At 45.7% G+C, this 17,563-nt stretch overlaps 1 protein-coding gene and 1 pseudogene across 1 annotated transcript in view; one reads left to right on the forward strand and one right to left on the reverse strand.

Moving 5' to 3' along the window:
• Positions 1 to 17,563, reverse strand: part of LOC126108168 (voltage-gated potassium channel subunit beta-2-like) — a 666,110-nt gene that overhangs the window by 52,011 nt on the left and 596,536 nt on the right. The window contains exons 5-6 of the mRNA XM_049913410.1: positions 9,212 to 9,419; positions 2,041 to 2,168 (exon numbers count right to left, since the gene is read on the reverse strand). Coding sequence (XP_049769367.1) covers positions 2,041 to 2,168; positions 9,212 to 9,419 — 336 coding nt within the window. The remainder of the gene's footprint in view (positions 1 to 2,040; positions 2,169 to 9,211; positions 9,420 to 17,563) is intronic.
• Positions 1,596 to 1,713, forward strand: LOC126109039 (5S ribosomal RNA; annotated as a pseudogene).

Below are 17,563 nucleotides of genomic sequence, written 5' to 3' on the forward strand. Positions count from 1 at the left end.
CACCTTTGGAGAAAAGAGAGCCATTTGTTTGAATATCAAGACCTCAGATGGAAACCCAGTTCTAAGCAAAGAAGGGAAAGCAGAAAGGTGGAAGGACTATATAGAGGGTCTATACAAGGGCGATGTACTTGAGGACGATATTATGGAAATGGAAGAGGAGGCAGATGAAGATGAAATGGGAGATATGATACTGCGTGAAGAGTTTGACAGAGCACTGAAAGACCTGAGTCGAAACAAGGCCCCGGGAGTAGACAACATTCCATTACAACTACTGACGGCCTTGGGAGAGCCAGTCCTGACAAAACTCTACGATCTGGTGACTAAGATATATGAGACAGGCGAAATACCCTCAGACTTCAAGAAGAATATAATAATTCCAATCCCAACCAAAACAGGTGTTGACAGATGTGAAAATTACCGAACTATCAGTTTAATAAGTAACAGCTGCAAAATACTAACACGAATTCTTTACAGACGAATGGAAAAACTGGTAGACGCCGACCTTGGGGAAGATCAGTTTGGATTCCGTAGAAATATTGGAACAAGTGAGGCAATACTGACCCTACGACTTATCTTAAAAGAAAGATTAAGGAAAGGCAAACCTACGTTTCTAGCATTTGTAGACTTAGAGAAAGCTTTTGACAATGTTGACTGGAATACACTCTTTCAAATTCTGAAGGTGGCAGGGGTAAAATACAGGGAGCGAAAGGCTATTTACAATTTGTACAGAAACCAGATGGCAGTTATAAGACTCGAGGGGCATAAAAGGGGCGTGTAATTCTATCAGAGGCAGCAAAGGACTAGGAAGAGCAGTTGAACGGAATGGACAATGTCTTGAAAGGAGGATATAAGATGAACATCAACAAAAGCAAAACGAGGATAATGGAATGTAGTCGAGTTAACTCGGGTGATGCTGAGGGAATTAGATTAGGGATTGAGGGAAAGGAGTTTTGCTATTTGGGGAACAAAATAACCGATGATGGTCGAAGTATAGAGGATATAAAATGTAGACAGGTAGCGGCAAGGAAAGCGTTTCTGAAGAAGAGAAATTTGTTAACATCGAGTATAGATTTATGTGTCAGGAAGTAGTTTCTGAAAGTATTTGTATGGAGTGTAGTCATGTATGGAAGTGAATCGTGGACGATAAATAGTTTAGACAAGAACAGAATAGAAGCTTTCGAAATGAGGTGCTACAGAAGAATGCTGAAGATTAGATGGGTAGATCACATAACTAATGAGGAGGTATTGAATAGGATTGGGGAGAAGAGACGTTTGTAGCACAACTGGACTAGAAGAAGGGATCGGTTGGAAGGACACGTTCTGGGGCATCATGGGATCTCCAATTTAGTATTGGAGGGCAGCGTGGACGGTAAAACTCGTAGAGGGAGACCAAGAGATGAATACACTAAGCAGATTCACAAGGATGTAGGCTGCAGTAAGTACTGGGAGATGAAGAAGCCTGCACAGGATAGAGTAGCATGGAGAGCTGCATCAAACCAGTCTCAGGACTGAAGACCACAACAACAACAACAACTACTACATGAGACACATAGGACTACTGTCGGAAACATAACTGAAGAGGATAAAAGAATCAGGGGAACGGCGTTGCCGCAGTGGATACACCGGTACGCGTCAGATCACCGAAGTTAAGCGCTGTCGGGCGTGGCCAGCACTTGGATGGGTGACCATCCGGGCCGCCATGCGCTGTTGCCATTTTTCGGGGTGCACTCAGCCTCGTGATGCCAATTGAGGAGCTACTCGACCGAATAGTAGCGGCTCCGGTCACAGAAAACCGTCGTAACGACCGGGAGAGCGGCGTGCTGACGACGCGCACCTCGTATCCGCATCCTCACTGAGGATGACATGGCGGTCGGATGGTCCCGAGAACTCGAGAATTTAACCCTTGTGGTTCGAGATTCGCAACTTTTCGCAGTATGGGAGCCACTAGCGATGCCTGGATGAATGAGTAACCAACCAAAAGCCAGTATTTGGCCTGGCGGTTCACTACTGTAGCAGCCGCAGCGAGGGTGGGCTACGCACCTTCCATGGGGCACATGGGGTCGGCCTTGTGCACGATGACGACGTCTATGTAGGTGAGCTGCAGGCGCTGCAGAGACGCCTTCACGGACTCGATCACGTGCTTCCGGGACAGGCCGCGCTCGTCAGACCTGCAAAGCAAACCAAACAAACCAGCTTTCCTTTAGCAAGGCTCACATGGCAATGACTACGGTCTAAGAAATAAAATTAAAAAGGTAAAAAATGAAGCACCACAAAGGAATTATCTGAATGGCATGAAAATCGATAGATGTGGTGTACATGTACAGACAGAAAATGATTACAGATGCAGAAAAATTGGATGATTTATGCAAGAGAAAGAGCTTCACAAATTGAGCAGGGCAGGAACCTGTTATTACTCCTGTGGCCGTTATGCAAGCAGCTACTGGGCTTGGCATTGATTGGTGGAGTTGTTGGATGTCGTCCTGAGGGATGTTGTGCCAAATTCTGTCCAATTGGAGCTTTAGATCGTCAAAATCCCGAGCCTTGGAGGGTCCTGCCCATAAAGCAAGAAACGTTCTCCATTTGGGAGAGATCCGGCAACCTCATTGGCCGAGGTAAGGTTTGGCAAGCTATAAAAAGTCTTGCTGTGTGTGGGCGGCCATTATCTTGCTGAAATGTACGCTCAGGATGGCTTGCCATGAAGGGCAACAAAATGTGAAGTAAAATATCGTTGACGTACTGCTGTGCTTTAAGGATGTGGCGGATGACAACAAAAAGAGTACTGGCCTTTTTTTTTTAAAGTCATCAGTCTGCTGACCGGTTTGATGTGGCCCGTCACGAATTCCTCCCCTGTGCCAACCTCTTGACCTCAGAGTATCACTTGCAACCTACGTCCTCAATTATTCCCAGGTTGTATTCCAATCTCTGTCTTCCTCTGCAGTTTTTGTCCTCTATAGCTCCCTCTAGTAGCATGGAAGTCATTCCCTGAAATCTTAACACATGTCCTATCATCCTTCCCCTTCTCCTTCCCAGTTTTTTCCACATACTCCTTTCCTTTCCGATTCTGTGCAGAACCTCCTCATTTCTTATCTTATCAGTCCACCGAATTTTTAACATTCTTCTTCAAATACTTTGATTCTCTTCTGTTCCGGTGTAAGGAGTGTGTCAGAACTCTCCCTTACATAAAACAGTGTAATCAACTTAACGTTATTCTTTGCATCGTGTAAGCATTCAGATGTTGTTGTTGTTGTGGTCTTCAGTCCTGAGACTGGTTTGATGCAGCTCTCCATGCTACTCTATCCTGTGCAAGCTTCTTCATCTCCCAGTACCTACTGCAACCTACATCCTTCTGAATCTGCTTAGTGTATTCATCTCTTGGTTTCCCTCTACCATTTTTACACTCCACACTGCACTCCAATACTAAATTGGTGATCCCTCGATGTCTCAGAACATGCCCTACCAACCGATCCCTTCTTCTAGTCAAGTTGTGCCACAAACTCCTCTTCTCGTCAATTTTGTTCAATACCTCCTCATTAGTTATATGATCTACGCATCTACAGCATTCTTCTGTAGCACCACATTTCGAAAGCTTCTATTTTCTTCTTGTCCAAACTATTCATCGTCCATGTTTCACTTCCATACATGGCTACACTGCATACAAATACTTTCAGAAAGGACTTCCTGACACTTAAATCTATACTCGATGTTAACAAATTTCTCTTCTTCAGAAACGCTTTCCTTGCCATTGCCCGTCTACATTTGATATCCTCTCTACTTCGACCATGATCAGTTATTTTGCTCCCCAAATAGCAAAACTCCTTTACTACTTTAACTGTCTCATTTCTTAATCTAATTCCCTCAGCTCCACCCGACTACATTCCACTAACCTCGTTTTGGTTTTGTTGGTATTCATCTTATATCCTCATTTCAAGACACTATCCATTCCGCTCAGCTGCTTTTCCACGTCCTTTGCTGTCTCTGACAGAATTACAATGTCATCGGCGAACGTCAAAGTTTTTATTTCTCCTCCATGGATTTTAATACCTACTCCGATTTTTTCTTTCGGTTCATTTACTGCTTGCTCAGTATAGAGATTGAATAACATCGGGGATAGGCTACAGCCTTGTCTCACTCCCTTTCCAACCACTGCTTCCCTTTCATGTCCCTCGACTCTCATAACTGCCATCCGTTTTCTGTACAAATTGTAAATAGCCTTTCGCTCCCCGTATTTTACCCCTGCCACCCTCAGAATTTGAAAGAGTATTCCAGTCAACATTGTCAAAAGCTTTCTCTAAGTCTACAAATGCTAGAAACGTAAGTTTGCCTTTCCTTAATCCATCTTCTAAGATAAGTTGTAGGGTCAGCATTGCCTCACGTGTCCCAATATTTCTATGGAATTCAAACTGATCTTCTCCGAGGTCGGCTTCTACCAGTTTTTCCATTCGTCTGTAAAGAAATCGCGTTGGTATTTTGCAACTGTGACTCATTAAACTGATAGTTCGGTAAGTTTCACATGTGTCAACACCTGCTTTGTTTCGGATTGGAATTATTATATTCTTCTTGAAGTCTGAGTCTTCTTGAAGTCTGAGTCTCAGATATCGATGTAACAATCTAAGGCCGAAACACGGGAGCGCGATTCTAAGCATTGTCGTGAGACGAGGTCTGCCTGCGAGAGCGGAAGCAGTGGTGTCGGTCGAGAGCCCGGGGACAGAAGGCGTGTCACGCTGCACTCACGTCGGTGAAGGCAGATCTTACCACACTCAAGGTGTGATTTCACTTATAAATCCAGAAGAGATTTATATGGCTTAACTACGCTTGAAGATGGAATTCAGGGTAAAACTCGCAAGCATAGCGCAAAAGCAATTGCAGGGTTAGGCTCGTAATTGTTAGTCCGAGTTTGCAATAATCCCACGTTTTGCTTGTCAGTGAAAGAAGCCTTCTTATCCTCGAAATGACAATAATTATTCTCCACATCTAATTCATAAATATGCTGTGGTTTATTAAATGTTAATGTAACTTTGAAATTGAAATTATTAGGCACTCAGCCATTATTGATACCTATATCACAGTCATTGTCACCATCTATTATTGGTTATGATTATTCTGAAGTTTGAGATAGACTTAATTTATGAAATCCCTTCTGACAAGTTATTTAGTAGCTAATAGGACCCAAGTAAACTCTTATTAAATTCATTCTTAGTAACAATAAGCTTTAGCCACTGCTACTGTATGCTGCTGCGAATTGCTGTAAACCACATGGAAAAAATGTGTGTGAAATCTTATGGGACTTAACTGCTACGGTCATCAGTCCCTAAGCTTACACACTACTTAATCTAAATTATCCTAAGGACGAACACACACACCCATGCCCGAGGGAGGACTCGAACCTCCGTCGGGACCAGCCGCATAGTCCATGACTGCAGCGTAAACCACATGGACAAGAGGTGAATGCAAAACTTAGGGCAAAATAGACACACTGACACACCACAACATGGCACGTACTCTAAATCCAGTGAATTCCGCTGCACAAGATAGATTGTGTATCACTTGTAAATTCTTATTTGAATACGCCGTCACATAGCTTATCCAAATGTTTTAAGTTTTTCATGTAACGATATGACGAGGGTTTAAATGACAGTGAAACTGACTCTCATACTACATGCAAACAGTGTTATTTAGGTCAGATTCCATTTTCTGATAGCTCAGATTGCTTATCGAGTCCATTTTCACAGACTAATACAGGCGTATTTGCTGTAGGAACCTCACATACTGGTTCCATATGCACCGGTTTTCCGACAGTCCATGTTTCACTATCATACAATACTATGCTTCAACCGCAAATGCTCAGAAATTTCTTCCTCAAAATAAGGCCTATGTTTGATACCAGTAGACTTCTCCTGGCCAGGAACGCCCTTTCTGCCAATGCTGGTCTGCTTCTGATGTCCTCCTTGCTCCGTCTATCAATGAAAATTTTGCTCACTAGGTAGCAGAATTTCTTAACTTCATCTATTTCGTGGCTATCAATCCGAGGTTACGTTTGTCGCTGTTCTCATTTCTACTGCTCCTCATTACTTTCGTCTTTCTTCGATTTACTCTCAATCCATAATCTGTACTCATTAGACTGTTGATTCCATTCAGCAGTCCTGTATTTTTTTCTTCACTTTCACTCAGGATAGCAATGTGATCAGGGAATTGTATCACTGATGTCCTTTTACCTTGAATTTAACCCAATTCCTGAACCTTTCTATTATTTTCATCATTGCTTCTTCAATGTACAGATTCAACAGTAGGGGCGAAAGTCTACATACCTGTCTTACACACTTTTAAATCCGAGCACTTTCTTCTTGGTCGTCCACTCTTATTATTTCCGATAGGTTCTTGTACATATTGTATACTATCCGTCTTTCGCTATAGCTTAACCCCATTTTTCTCAGGATTTCGAACACCTTGCACCATTTTACAGTGTCGAACGCTTTTTCGAGGTCGAGAAATCCTATGGACGTGTCTTGATGTTTCTTTTAGTGGTTGCATTATCAACCGCAATGTGAGGCTTTTTGCGGATGATGCTGTAGTATATCGAGGTGTTGTAACAATCGAAAATTTTACTGAACTACAGGAGGATCTGCAACGAATTGGTGCATGGTGCAGGGAATGGCAATTGAATCTCAATGTAGACAAGTGTAATGTGCTGCGAATACACAGAAAGATAGATCCTTTGTCATTTAGCTACAAAATAGCAGGTCAGCAACTGGAAGCAGTTAATACCATAAATTATCTGGGAGTACGCATTAGGAGTGATTTAAAATGGAATGATCGTATAAAGTTGATCGTCGGTAAAGCAGATGCCAGAGTGACATTCATTGGAACAATCCTAAAGAAATGCAATCCGAAAACAAAGGAAGTAGGTTACAGTACACTCGTTCGCCCACTGCTTGAATACTGCTCAGCAGTGTGGGATCCGTGCCGGATAGGGTTGATAGAAGAGATGGAGAAGATCCAACGGAGAGCAGCGCCCTTCGTTACAGGATCATTTAGTAATCGCGAAAGCGTTACGGAGACGACAGATAAGCTGCAGTCGAAGACTCTGCAGGAGAGACGCTCAGTAGCTCGGTACGGGCTTTTGTTGAAGTTTCGAGAACATACCTTCACCGAGGAGTCAAGCAGTGTATTGCTCCCTCCTACGTATATCTCGCGAAGAGACCGTGAGGATGAAATCAGAGACATTAGAGCCCACGCAGAAGCATACCGACAATCCTTCTTTCCACGAACAATACGAGACTGGAATAGAAGGGAGAACCGATAGAGGTACTCAAGGTACCCTCCGCCACACAGATGGCTTGCGGAGTCTGGATGTTGATGTAGATGTAGATGTGAAATGTTTCCTGATATGAAATAAAATCCCCCGACCGATAGTGCAACCGTATCGGCAGCATATTGGAGAGGCATTCGTCTTCGTGGACGACAATTCGCGCCTCCATCGTGAACATTTCGCAAATGACTTGCTTCAGGATAACGACATCGCTCGACTAGAGTAGCCAGCATGTTCTCCATACATGAACGCTATCGAACATTCCTCGGATAGATTGAAAAGGGCTGTTTGTGGACGACGTGACCCACCAACCACTCTGAGGGATCTTCGCCGAATCGCCATTGAGGAGTCGGACAATATGGACCAACAGTGCCTTGACGAACTTGTGGATGGTATCCCACGACGAATACAGGTGTGCATCAATGCAAGAGTACGTGCTACTGGGTATTAAAGGTACCAGTGTGTACAGCAATCTGGACCACCACCTCTGTATGATGGTGCGACATGCAATGCGTGGTTTTCATGAGCAATAAAAAGGACGAAAATGATGTTTATATTGATCTCTATTCGAATTTTTTGTACAGTATGCGGAGATCTCGCAATGCAAAACATTTTCTACATCTACATCTACATCCATACTCCGCAAGTTACCTGACGGTGTGTGGCGGAGGGTACCTTGAGTACCTCTATCGGTTCTCCCTTCTATTATTACAGTCTTGTATTGTGCGTGGAAATAAGAATTGTCGGTATGCCTCTGTGTGGGCTCTAATCTCTCTGATTTTATCCTCACGGTCTCTTCGCGAGATACACGTAGGAGGGAGCAATATACTGCTCGACTCCTCGGTGAAGGTATGTTCTCGAAACTTTAACAAAAGCCCGTACTGAGCTACTGAGCGTCTCTCCTGCAGAGTCTTCCACTGGAGTTTATCTATCATCTCCGTAACGCTTTCGCGATTACTAAATGATCCTGTAACGAAGCGCGCTGCTCTCCGTTGGATCTTCTCTCTCTCTTCTATCAAGCCCAACTGGTACGGATCCCACACTGCTGAGCAGTATTCAAGCAGTGGGCGAACAAGCGTACTGTAACCTACTTCCCTTGTTTTCAGACAGAATTTCCTTAGGATTCTTCCAATGAATCTCAATCTGGCATCTGCTTTACCGACGATCAACTTTATACGATCATTCCATTTTAAATCACTCCTAATGCGTACTCCCAGATAATTTATGGAATTAACTGCTTCGAGTTGCTGACCTGCTATTTTGTAGCTAAATGATAAGGGATCTTCCTTTCTGTGTATTCGCAGCACGTTACACTTGTCTACACTGAGATTCAATTGCCATTCTCTACACCATGTGTCAATTTGTTGCAGATACTCCTGCATTTCAGTACAATTTTCGATTGTGGAACCTCTCGATATACCACAGCGTCATCCGCAAAAAGCCTCAGTGAACTTCCAATGTCATCCACAAGGTCATTTATGTATATTGTGAATAGCAACGGTCCTACGACACTCCCCTGCGGCGCACCTGAAATCACTCTTACTTCGGAAGACTTCTCTCCACTAAGAATGACATGCTGCGTTCTGTTATCTAGGAACTCTTCAATCCAATCACATAATTGGTCTGATAGTCCATATGCTCTTACTTTGTTCATTAAACGACTGTGGGCAACTGTATCGAACGCGTTGCGAAGTCAAGAAACACGGCATCTACCTCGGAACCCGTGTGTATGGCCCTCTGAGTCTCGTGGACGGATGTATGTATCTTGATGTATGTATATTCGATTTTTTTTAAAAAATGGAGAGAAAGTGGATCAGTTGTGCTCTTTTTGTGTAATTGTATGGATGCAAAGAGGGTAGCCTTTGTCAGCGGGTGCCGGCGTGGAGCGCCTGCAGCGGTACGCACTTGGTGTTCCAGTAGATCTTGGTGGTGACGATGTAGGAGGAGCGCTTCCAGCCGTGCCGCTGGAGGATGCGTCCCAGCTCCAGCTCGGCGCGCGGCCCGCTGTACGCCTCGGACAGGTCGAACACGTTGATGCCCGAGTCGTAGGCGAGCAGCACGATCTGCTCTGCCGCCTCCTCCGTCACGCCGGAGCTGAACGTCACCCAGGTGCCTGTGCACAGAGAGAGAGGGAACAAAGGCGTGAGCACGAAGAGTGTTCCACATTGTGCTCTCACGGCTGTGTCAGCAGTCAATACGTACGAGGTTTGTCCGGAAAGTACGTATAGGAGGTGCATTCAAGTTCTAAGGCCTCCGATTTTTTTTCTAATTAACTACTCGCCCGAAATCGATGAAACTGGCGTTACTTCTCGACGTAATCGCCCTGCAGACGTACACATTTTTCACAACGTTGACGCCATGATTCCGTGGCAGCGGCGAAGGCTTCTTTAGCAGTCTGTTTTGACCACTGGAAAATCGCTCAGGCAATAGCATCACGGCTGGTGAATGTGCGGTACTCCAATTGCATATGTTCTATAACAGATAATGTCTCTGTCATAGTACGACTCCAATCCAGCTTTAGGCTTCTCATCGCCCCTCACTACAGCAATGGTCATCCATGAATTACCTGGTACAACTTCATTTGTTGTACAAGAGAAATTAATTTTACAGCCAACAAAAGTTATTGGCCCACTGAGAATCTCCTGTTGAGAAACATCATTTGGTGTCTCATCAAAGCTGATAACAGTCTTGTACACTGGCATTCTGCTCCTTCTGCGATAAGGCGCGCTTGTGGTTTGCGCGCGAGTGGGGACAGGAAGTTCGCATCCTGTTCTGAGGCAGCAGCATGCTCATTCGACTCGAGGCAGCCGCACGGAGCACACAGCCATGCCGTACCGCCGTAGAAGATATGCAAGAAGGAGCAGAATGCCAGTGTACAAGACTGTTATCAGCTTTGATGAGACACCAAATGATGTTTCTCAACAGGAGATTCTCAGTGGGCCAATAACTTTTGTTGGCTGTAAAATTAATTTCTCTTGTACAACAAATGAAGTTGTACCAGGTAATTCATGGATGACCATTGCTGTAGTGAGGGGCGATGAGAAGCCTAAAGCTGGATTGGAGTCTCATTGTTGGAAAAAGTCAAAAGTCACTAGGAGCCAGGTCAGGTGAGTAGGGAGCATGTGGAATCGCTTCAAAGTTGTTATCACGAAGAAACTGTTGGGTAACGTTAGCTCGATGTGCGGGTGCGTTGTCTCGGTGAAACAGCACACGCGCAGCCCTTCACGGACGTTTTTGTTGCAGTGCAGGAAGGAATTTGTTCTTCAAAACATTTTCGTAGGATGCACCCATTACCGTAGAGCCCTTTGGAACGCAATGGGTAAGGATTACACCCTCGCTGTCCCATAACGTGGACACCATCATTTTTTCAGCACTGGAGGTTACCCGAAATTTTTTTTGGTGGCGGTGAATCTGTGTGCTTCCATTGAGCTGACTGGCGCTTTGTTTCTGGATTGAAAAATGGCATCCACGTCTCATCCATTGTCACAACCGACGAAAAGAAAGTCCCATTCGTGCAGTCATTGCGCATCAACATTGCTCGGCAACGTGCCACACGGGCAGCCGTGTGGTCGTCCGTCAGCATTCGTGGCACCCACCTGGATGACACTTTTCGCATTTTCAGGTCGTCATGCAGGATCGTGTGCACAGAACCCACAGAAATGCCAACTCTGCAGGCGATCTGTTCAACAGTCATTCGGCGATCCCCCAAAACAATTCTCTCCACTTTCTCGATCGTGTCGCCAGACCGGCTCGTGCGAGCCCGAGGTTGTTTCGGTTTGTTGTCACACGATGTTCTGACTTCATTAAACTGTCGCACCCACGAACGCACTTTCGACACATCCATAACTCCGTCACTACATGTCTCCTTCAACTGTCGAATTTCAATTGGTTTCACACCACGCAAATTCAGAAAACGAATGATTGCACGCTGTTCAAGTAAGGAAAACGTCGCCATTTTAAGTATTTAAAACAGTTCTCATTCTCGCCGCTGGCGGTAAAGTTCCATCTGCCGTACGGTGCTGCCATCTCTGGGACGTATTGACAATGAATGCGGCCTCATTTTAAAACAATGCGTATGTTTCTATCTCTTTCCAGTCCACAGAAAAAAAATCGGAGGCCTTAGAACTTGAATGCACCTCGTAAAAGTTGAATAAGAAGTCACGCGGGGTTAAATTGGGTGAATAAGGCGGGTGGTCTGTCACGGTGAGTGAGCTTTGGGCCAAAACCTCGCGCACAACGTGCGACGTGTGAGCGGGCGCATTGTCGTGATGAAGGATCCACCTGCCCCCTTTTGCCAACTCCGGTCGAACTCGGGCCACACGGGCTCTGAGACGTGTCGGAACTTCAACGTAAAAATTTCCGTTCACTCTCTGGCTAGGAGGGACAAATTCCTTGTGAACAGTGCCCCTAGAATCAAAGAAAAGAAGCAACATTGTCTTCACATTGGACCTCGATTTTCGCGACTTTTTTGTTCTCAGTTCTCCTGCTAGTTTCCATTCCTTGCTTTGAGATTTGAGCTCCACATCGAATTCGTAAAACCAGGACTCGTCACCAATGATGACTCGGTTGAGAAAGTCCCCTCGTTCCTCTGCTTCCAACCAATCCTCACAGCACTCGACCCTCTTTGCTTTCTGTTCTGGCGTCAAGAGCTTCGGTACGAATTTCGCACACAGTTTCTTCATTTCAAGTTTTTGTGTCAGGATTTCGTGAACTATTGTTTTGGGGATTTACAGCTCGTCAGCAATCATTCTGACTGTCAATCTACGGTCTTTAAGAACACGAGCCCGAATTCGTTCAACACCTGCATCGGAACTCGATGTCTACGGGCGTACTGGGCGAGGGTCACCGTTCACTTCTTCTCGGCCATCCCAGAACCTTTTTAACCACTTCTTCACGGTCGCTTCCTTCAGAGAATTGTCTCCGTAAACCTGTTTCAAACACTCAAAAATCTCACGGCCATTATTGCCTATCTTTGCAAGAGACTTGATGTTGACCCGCTGTTCCTCAATCAGAGAGCGCCCCATGCCGACGGCAGGTGAAAAAGGGTGACTGTCAACAAGCTGCCGCATACTCCCACCTTCACGCAGAGTGCTCTGACTCGAACTGAGCGTTGATGGGATTGATTACAGCAGTAGTCCCACCTGGCGGTGACTGCAGCTTGTAACATAAAGACGTTAGTCAACTTCTATACGTATTTTCCAGACAAACCTCATATAATAAACGCAAGTCTGTTTCGTCCGTGCGTGCAGCTACAACTGTGTAACTGTGGTGTGCGTACTGTAAAACCTTCGGTACACACACCATCAGATTATTTGACTTGTCGCTCTAACGAAGTAGGCGAGTGTCAGCAATATGTCTCGTGGTCTTATCGTGGCGTGTTTACCTTCTTCCGTCAGTTCAGACGATAGAAATACGACTTGCACGTTTAGAGTAGCAGATTGACAGTGACCAACTGTAAACAGAACTTGATTAATTTTCACACACATTTATTAAAATAATAACAAACATAAATCTTACTTAACTTGATTCTGGATGCTATTTACAATTGACAATCTGAAGTTCCTTTGGTATTGGTACGTTAATCTTATTCTCACATATCTCTGATACCTGACAAAGTGTCTATACATTTATCTTCATGGCTATGTACAGGAATATGATAATCTTATTAGGCGCAGACTGAAACTTAACTATAGACTAATGCAGACTAATGCAGACTGATGCAGACTGACTGATCGGAGGTCTGTACACTCGTTATAATACCTCGCGCGTTCAGGTATCACTGTGCGACTGTGATCTGCGAGGACAAAAGGTTCTACATTAGCAGCAATCTCATTGGCTGCGTTACATATTAATACGGGGATCGGCGGAATCGGAATTTGGTCGGTCTCTAAGGCAGCGCCATCTCGTAGTGCGGAGATGGACGAGTGCTGCGCCTGCACTGTCGTGCTTAGCGGGGCGCGCTCTCGCGTTCTAGTGGGAAAGTTGTGTACGCGCTGACTACGCAGAACTATGTACACAACAGTAACCCACCCTTGCAGGCCCGTTTATGAACAAGGTCTCCATCGGAACGGCACAGATTCGGTTCGAAGATACGGGTGTCAAAAGAGGGCGTCACACCAATGGACTTACTATGGGAAATCGGTGAAACATCTGGGAATAGGGTGCCAAAGTGCCTGGGACTGGTCAGGATGTTCCTTCTAGAATGTTGCAAAGCATTGGTCTTGCAAAAGGCATGGAAATAGTCTAGAGCCTTCCTGAACATCTTACGGAAGAAACTTCCTAGCAGATTAAAACTGTGTGGCGGACCGAGACTCGAACTCGGGACCTTTGCCTTTCGCGGGCAAGTGCACTGCCAACTGAGCTACGACTCACGCCCCGCCCTCACAGCTTTACATCTGCCAGTATCTCGTCTCCTACCTCCTGAAAGGAGTGCTAGTTCTGCAAGTTTCGCAGGAGAGCTTCTGTGAAGTTTGGAAGGTAGGAGGCGAGATACTGGCAGAAGGAAAGCTGTGAGGACGGGGCGTGAGTCGTGCTTGGGTAGCTCAGTTGGTAGAGCACTTGCCCGCGAAAGGCAAAGGTCCCGAGTTCGAGTCTCGGTCCGGCACACAGTTTTAATCTGCCAGGAAGTTTCATATCAGCACACACTCCGCTGCAGAGGGAAAATCTCATTCTGCATCTTATGGAAGGTTTGAAGATGTTTGCGAATGTACTACAATCTTCTAGAGTGTTGCATTATCGTGTTGCGATGTAGATTCATTCTAGCTCATAAGGTGAGGCAAATAAAAGAGGCCTGCGCGACTGGATAGGGTTGGACGTGAATGTATGCATATAGCCACACCCCAATAGAATGGAACAACTGCCTGTACAGCCGGGCGAACCCTGTATCACATTTACACAATCTTCATGCCTGACAGAGTTGTTAGCGGAGGTCAATCTGGTTGCGGCCCTAGCTGGCCACCCAGATCACTTGATCTGTCAGTGTACAGTTTCATTGTATGAGAAGCACTCAAGCCTAAGGTGTATCCCAACAACCCTCATATTCTTCAAAAACTGCAATTTCGATTTTTTCTCAGCAACTTGCCCATAAGGGCCCAAAAGGGCCAAGTGATGAATAGTGTGGGTCGGGTGGCACATACACACACACACATACACACACACACACACACACACACACACACACATATATATATATATATATATATATATATATATATATATATACTCCTGGAAATTGAAATAAGAACACCGTGAATTCATTGTCCCAGGAAGGGGAAACTTTATTGACACATTCCTGGGGTCAGATACATCACATGATCACACTGACAGAACCACAGGCTCATAGACACAGGCAACAGAGCATGCACAATGTCGGCACTAGTACAGTGTATATCCACCTTTCGCAGCAATGGAGGCTGCTATTCTCCCATGGAGACGATCGTAGAGATGCTGGATGTAGTCCTGTGGAACGGCTTGCCATGCCATTTCCACCTGGCGCCTCAGTTGGACCAGCGTTCGTGCTGGACGTGCAGACCGCGTGAGACGACGCTTCATCCAGTCCCAAACATGCTCAATGGGGGACAGATCCGGAGATCTTGCTGGCCAGGGTAGTTGACTTACACCTTCTAGAGCACGTTGGGTGGCACGGGATACATGCGGACGTGCATTGTCCTGTTGGAACAGCAAGTTCCCTTGCCGGTCTAGGAATGGTAGAACGATGGGTTCGATGACGGTTTGGATGTACCGTGCACTATTCAGTGTCCCCTCGACGATCACCAGTGGTGTACGGCCAGTGTAGGAGATCGCTCCCCACACCATGATGCCGGGTGTTGGCCATGTGTGCATCGGTCGTATGCAGTCCTGATTGTGGCGCTCACCTGCACGGCGCCAAACACGCATACGACCATCATTGGCACCAAGGCAGAAGCGACTCTCATCGCTGAAGACGACACGTCTCCATTCGTCCCTCCATTCACGCCTGTCGCGACACCACTGGAGGCGGGCTGCATGATGTTGCGGCGTCAGCGGAAGACGGCCTAACGGTGTGCGGGACGGTAGCCCAGCTTCTTGGAGACGGTTGCGAATGGTCCTCGCCGATACCCCAGGAGCAACAGTGTCCCTAATTTGCTGGGAAGTGGCGGTGCGGTCCCCTACGGCACTGCGTAGGATCCTACGGTCTTGGCGTGCATCCGTGCGTCGCTGCGGTCCGGTCCCAGGTCGACGGGCACGTGCACCTTCCGCCGACCACTGGCGACAACATCGATGTACTGTGGAGACCTCACGCCCCACGTGTTGAGCAATTCGGCGGTACGTCCACCCGGCCTCCCGCATGCCCACGATACGCCCTCGCTCAAAGTCCGTCAACTGCACATACGGTTCACGTCCACGCTGTCGCGGCATGCTACCAGTGTTAAAGACTGCGATGGAGCTCCGTATGCCACGGCAAACTGGCTGACACTGACGGCGGCGGTGCACAAATGCTGCGCAGCTAGCGCCATTCGACGGCCAACACCGCGGTTCCTGGTGTGTCCGCTGTGCCGTGCGTGTGATCATTGCTTGTACAGCCCTCCCGCAGTGTCCGGAGCAAGTATGGTGGGTCTGACACACCGGTGTCAATGTGTTCTTTTTTCCATTTCCAGGAGTGTATATTCAAAAAGAATATGCGTACTGCAAAGTATTGTACTCTCCAAACTATAGATCGCTATTGGAGAAACGAATACATAATCTAGTTTAGATTAATAGGCACTACATCTCAGTTGCGTTCTGTTTTGCATGGTAACCAAAATGATTTCTGCTACGGAGTAGCCGTTTTTAACATATGATGTTTAAAATGGCTACTCCGCAGCAGAAATCATTTTGTGCTCCCGAGTTTTCGAAGTGCAGTTCGGTGATTACAGCACAGAGACGTTTCAGGTTGAGGTACCAAATTGATCCTCCGAACATTCGCAGATGGTATCGACAGTTTCTAGATACAAGGTGTGTATGTAAAGGAAAGAGTCCTGGCCGCACTCGTGTTCGTGAAGAAAATGTTGCACGAATTCGAACTGCTTTCCGACGTAGTCCTTCAAAATCAACTCGTCGTGCCAGTCGGGAGCTACAACTGCCTACAACAACCACATGGAAAAAAGGTGTGTGAAATCTTATGGGACTTAACTGCTAAGGTCATCAGTCCCTAAGCTTACACACTACTTAAGCTAAATTATACTAAGGACAAACACACACACCCATGCCCGAGGGAGGACTCGAACCTTTGCCGGGACCAGCCGCACAGTCCATGACTGCAGCGTAAACCACATGGACAAGAGGTGAGTGCAAAACTTAGGGCAAAACAGTGACACTGACACACCACAACATGTCGCGTTCTCTAATCCAGTAAATTCCGTTGCACAAGATACTGTATCACTTGTAAATTCTTATTCAAATACGCAGTCAAATAGCTTATCCAAATGTTAGTTTTAAGTTTTTTATGTAACGATATGTCGGGGGTTTAAATGACAGTGAAACTGAGTCTCATACAACATGCAAACAGTGTTATGCAGGTTAGATTCCGTTTACTGATAGCTCAGGTTGCTTATCCAGTACCATTTTCACAGACGAACATAGGCGTATTTGTTGTAGGAACGTCACATATTCATTGCATATACGTTACACCGATTTTCCCACCGTCCATGTTTCACTATCATACAGTACTATGCTTCAACCGCAAATGCTCAGAAATTTCTTCCTCAAATTAAGGCCTATGTTTGATACCAGTAGACTTCTCCTGGCCAGGAACGCCCTTTCTGCCATTGCTGGTCTGCTTCTGATGTCCTCCTTGCTCCGTCTATCAACGATAATTTTGCTCACTAGGTAGCAGAATTTCTTAACTTCATCTATTTCGTGACCATCAATCCGACGTTACGTTTTTCGATGTTCTCATTTCTACTGCTCCTCATTACTTTCGTCTTTCTTCGATTTACTCTCAATCCATAATCTGTACTCATTAGACTGTTGATTCCATTCAGCAGTCCTGTATTTTTTTCTTCACTTTCACTCAGGATAGCAATGTGATCAGGGAATTGTATCACTGATGTCCTTTTACCTTGAATTTAACCCAATTCCTGAACCTTTCTATTATTTTCATCATTGCTTCTTCAATGTACAGATTCAACAGTAGGGGCGAAAGTCTACATCCCTGTCTTACACACTTTTAAATCCGAGCACTTTCTTCTTGGTCGTTCACTCTTATTATTTCCGATAGGTTCTTGTACATATTGTATA

Source organism: Schistocerca cancellata, chromosome 11, assembly GCF_023864275.1.
Source record: "Schistocerca cancellata isolate TAMUIC-IGC-003103 chromosome 11, iqSchCanc2.1, whole genome shotgun sequence".
NCBI lineage: Eukaryota > Metazoa > Arthropoda > Insecta > Orthoptera > Acrididae > Schistocerca > Schistocerca cancellata.